General features: G+C 40.4%; 1 protein-coding gene across 1 annotated transcript; it reads left to right on the top strand.

Annotated features, from left to right (window-relative positions):
- On the top strand, positions 1-2600 carry LOC121585497 (HEPACAM family member 2-like). The gene is made up of 6 exons (XM_041901835.1): positions 1-107; positions 388-708; positions 868-1143; positions 1348-1596; positions 1935-2054; positions 2305-2600. Exons 1-5 carry the CDS (start codon positions 62-64, stop codon positions 2009-2011), a joined length of 969 nt encoding a protein of 322 aa, XP_041757769.1. The 5' UTR covers positions 1-61; the 3' UTR covers positions 2012-2054; positions 2305-2600.
- Positions 2601-2802: the final 202 nt, after the last annotated feature.

Genomic DNA, 2802 nt, shown 5'->3' with positions numbered 1-2802 from the left:
AGTAGGGACATGGTCTGGTCAACATTACAGGTACTTCCATTAGACAGAGCCATCCTTCACCATGGACTATACACTTTTCACAGCAGCCGTTGTGCTTCTAACATCAGGTATGCCTATTGCTACAATTAACATGCAGAACATAATGGGTTTTGAAGGTTGTTATTCAAATAGGTTACCTCCTGCTGGAACTATTTAACTAGCTATAGCTATATAAAACGTAGAAATAAAAACATTTTTTTTGTGTATTTCACAAGCAAGGTTTTTACATAAGCCCATTTACCTAAAAAAAAATGAATTTTATTTCTTTCAATTTATTGTTTTTATTTTCATGTATTGTTACGTCTTATGTGTACATTACTACATTTCGTTACCCTCTGTCCTGTCCAGGTCTGTGTGCAGGTCAGAGTGTGTTACCGCCAGGACCATTGACTGGAGCCATAGGAGGGAGAGTGAAGTTCACCACAACCCTCAGTCCACCAGCCAAACCTTTTGTCTCAGTGAGCTGGACCTTCAACAGGGTCAACATCATCACCTCCACTACGGTCAACATAACTAATGCTGACCACAAAGAGCGGATCAGTCTGGACAGAACCACTGGCTCTCTGGAGCTGTGGAACCTGGGCCTGAGGGACCAAGGGGAGTACAGAGTCAGCATCATACCAGACGGGGCGCTGGAGCTACAAGGAGCTACCACTCTGGATGTCTATGGTGGGTCAGAGTTATATATTGATGGCAGTCACATCACCATATCTCCAGACTCAGCAGGGCATTTTTATCAGCTATGAATATGAAAGTTGTATACATTAAGACAGATTATTCAAATGGACTGTACCTCACACGCTCCCCATACTGTTAACCTCTTTACAGTGTTGTTATCTGCTGCCACCATCACTAGCCCCCCAGCCACCCTGATAGCTGGCATAAGCTCCACCAACCTAACCTGTGAGGCTGCTGGCAACATCAGCTCCATACAGTGGATCAAAGATGGCCTCCCTCTGTCTCCCAGTAACAATATCACCTTCTCTGCAGACAACAGGACAGTCTATCTCAGTCCTGTACAGGTCATTGACAACGGAGAATATGAGTGTTTAGTCAGCAACCGTGTCAGCAACTGGACAGCATCCCACAACCTGACCGTCAACTGTGAGTACTGCTTACTAGATCCTAATTCCAGGAGTGATTGTGATTGTGCTTGGCAACCTTATGTCAATTACCAACTCACTGGATGTTGCCGTTGAAAAAAACAAAACAAAGTCTTGCCTTTGCTGTTCAATAGTGTATAGACCCACGGAATACATATTTTTGTTGATGTAGCATTGATGATTATTTGATTTGACCATGTTGCAGTTGGACCCCAGAACATATCAATAGATGGACCATCAGCAGCATCAACGGGACGCAGGGTAACTCTGAGCTGTTCAGCTGACTCTATTCCTCCTGCTACCTTCACCTGGATGTTCAACAGGACAGAGATGGGTGTTAACAACACCCTGTACGTCATAGAGAGGATGGAGGCGCTACACATTGGGAACTACACCTGCACTGCCACCAACAACATCACCGGACTGAAAGACTCTGTGGTCTACAAGCTGAGAGGTTAGTTACAGCTTGAAGTTGCAGTTAGGATTTGTGACAAAGTGTATCCACAATTAAGTTCATAACACATATAAGTTAACACAATAAGTTACACAACTTTATTGTGTAAAGTAACACAGCTAGAACTTTGTGACTTGTAATTGTACCTTAAATTTGTCTTCCATATTCTGAGCCTGGATAATAACCTGATATTCCAGTCACTCTAATTTGTGTAAATATAAAGTGTATATTCGAGCCTTACACTCCTCTGGAATTTCATTTTCATTGTAATCCCTGAGATCACTGCACTGACCTGACTTCATACCAAAGCAGGTGATATGACTTGTTCTCCTCTACAGCCTCCTCTGCTGCCCCCATTTGGTCATTTGCTTTGATGGTGACCAGTGTTCTGGCAGTGGGACTGCTGCAACTGTAGATGTCTGGGAGGAGAGAGAGGGACAAGGAGGGGCTGGTGAAGGGTGAGGATGAATGTGATGTATGCTGTCATAAATATGCTAAGTACTGTATGTTTTAATGTATGTATCTTTAAATATTAGTTACTTTTTTATTATAAGTCTTACATTTATTTATGTAATATTATTTCATGAATTCATTGATAATGAAAAACAATTCTATAAAAATAGCTTATTTTTTATATATATAATAATGGCCATGATTTTGTGTTGGTTACTCTGTGTAAAACATGTTTCGTTGTAAATGTTTCTGTAGGTTGGTCAACCCCAGAGCCTCTTTGCTGATGAAGGACAATCTTGATTAGGAATCTGCTCGGCAAGAAGATGTTGTATAGAATCAAACCTGTCCGTAGTTTTAAAACGTAGAGATATGTACTTTAGCCTGTCAAACTGTAATATTACCTGGGCTTTAAATCAAATATATTTTTAATTTTTTTAAATAAATGAATACAAGTAATCCATGGTACATGTCATGAAAGATTCATGTACACTGACCAAAAAAATATAAATGCATCATGTAAACTGTTGGTCCAGTGTTTCATGAGCTGAAATAAAAGAATCCCAGGAATTTTCCATATGCACAAAAAGCTTATTTATCTCAATTTTTTTGCACAAATTTGCTTACATCCATGTTAGTGAGCATTTCTCCTTTCCAAAGATAATCTATCCACCTGACAGGTGTGGCATATCAAGAAGCTGATTAAACAGCATCATCATTGCACAGGTGCGCCTTGTGCTGGGGACAATAAAATGT

The sequence above is a fragment of the Coregonus clupeaformis genome, unplaced genomic scaffold (assembly GCF_020615455.1).
Source record: "Coregonus clupeaformis isolate EN_2021a unplaced genomic scaffold, ASM2061545v1 scaf0548, whole genome shotgun sequence".
Classification (NCBI taxonomy): Eukaryota; Metazoa; Chordata; class Actinopteri; order Salmoniformes; family Salmonidae; genus Coregonus; species Coregonus clupeaformis.
Note: the sequence above shows the minus strand (reverse complement) of the source record. Positions and strands in the feature narration are given on the sequence as shown.

Coding starts and splice junctions, on each gene's coding strand:
- LOC121585497 (XM_041901835.1), top strand. CDS start 62: ATGGACTATACACTTTTCACAGCAGCCGTTGTGCTTCTAACATCAG. Junction 108..387: donor CGTTGTGCTTCTAACATCAG/GTATGCCTATTG, acceptor TGTCCTGTCCAG/GTCTGTGTGCAGGTCAGAGT. Junction 1,597..1,934: donor TGTGGTCTACAAGCTGAGAG/GTTAGTTACAGC, acceptor TCTCCTCTACAG/CCTCCTCTGCTGCCCCCATT.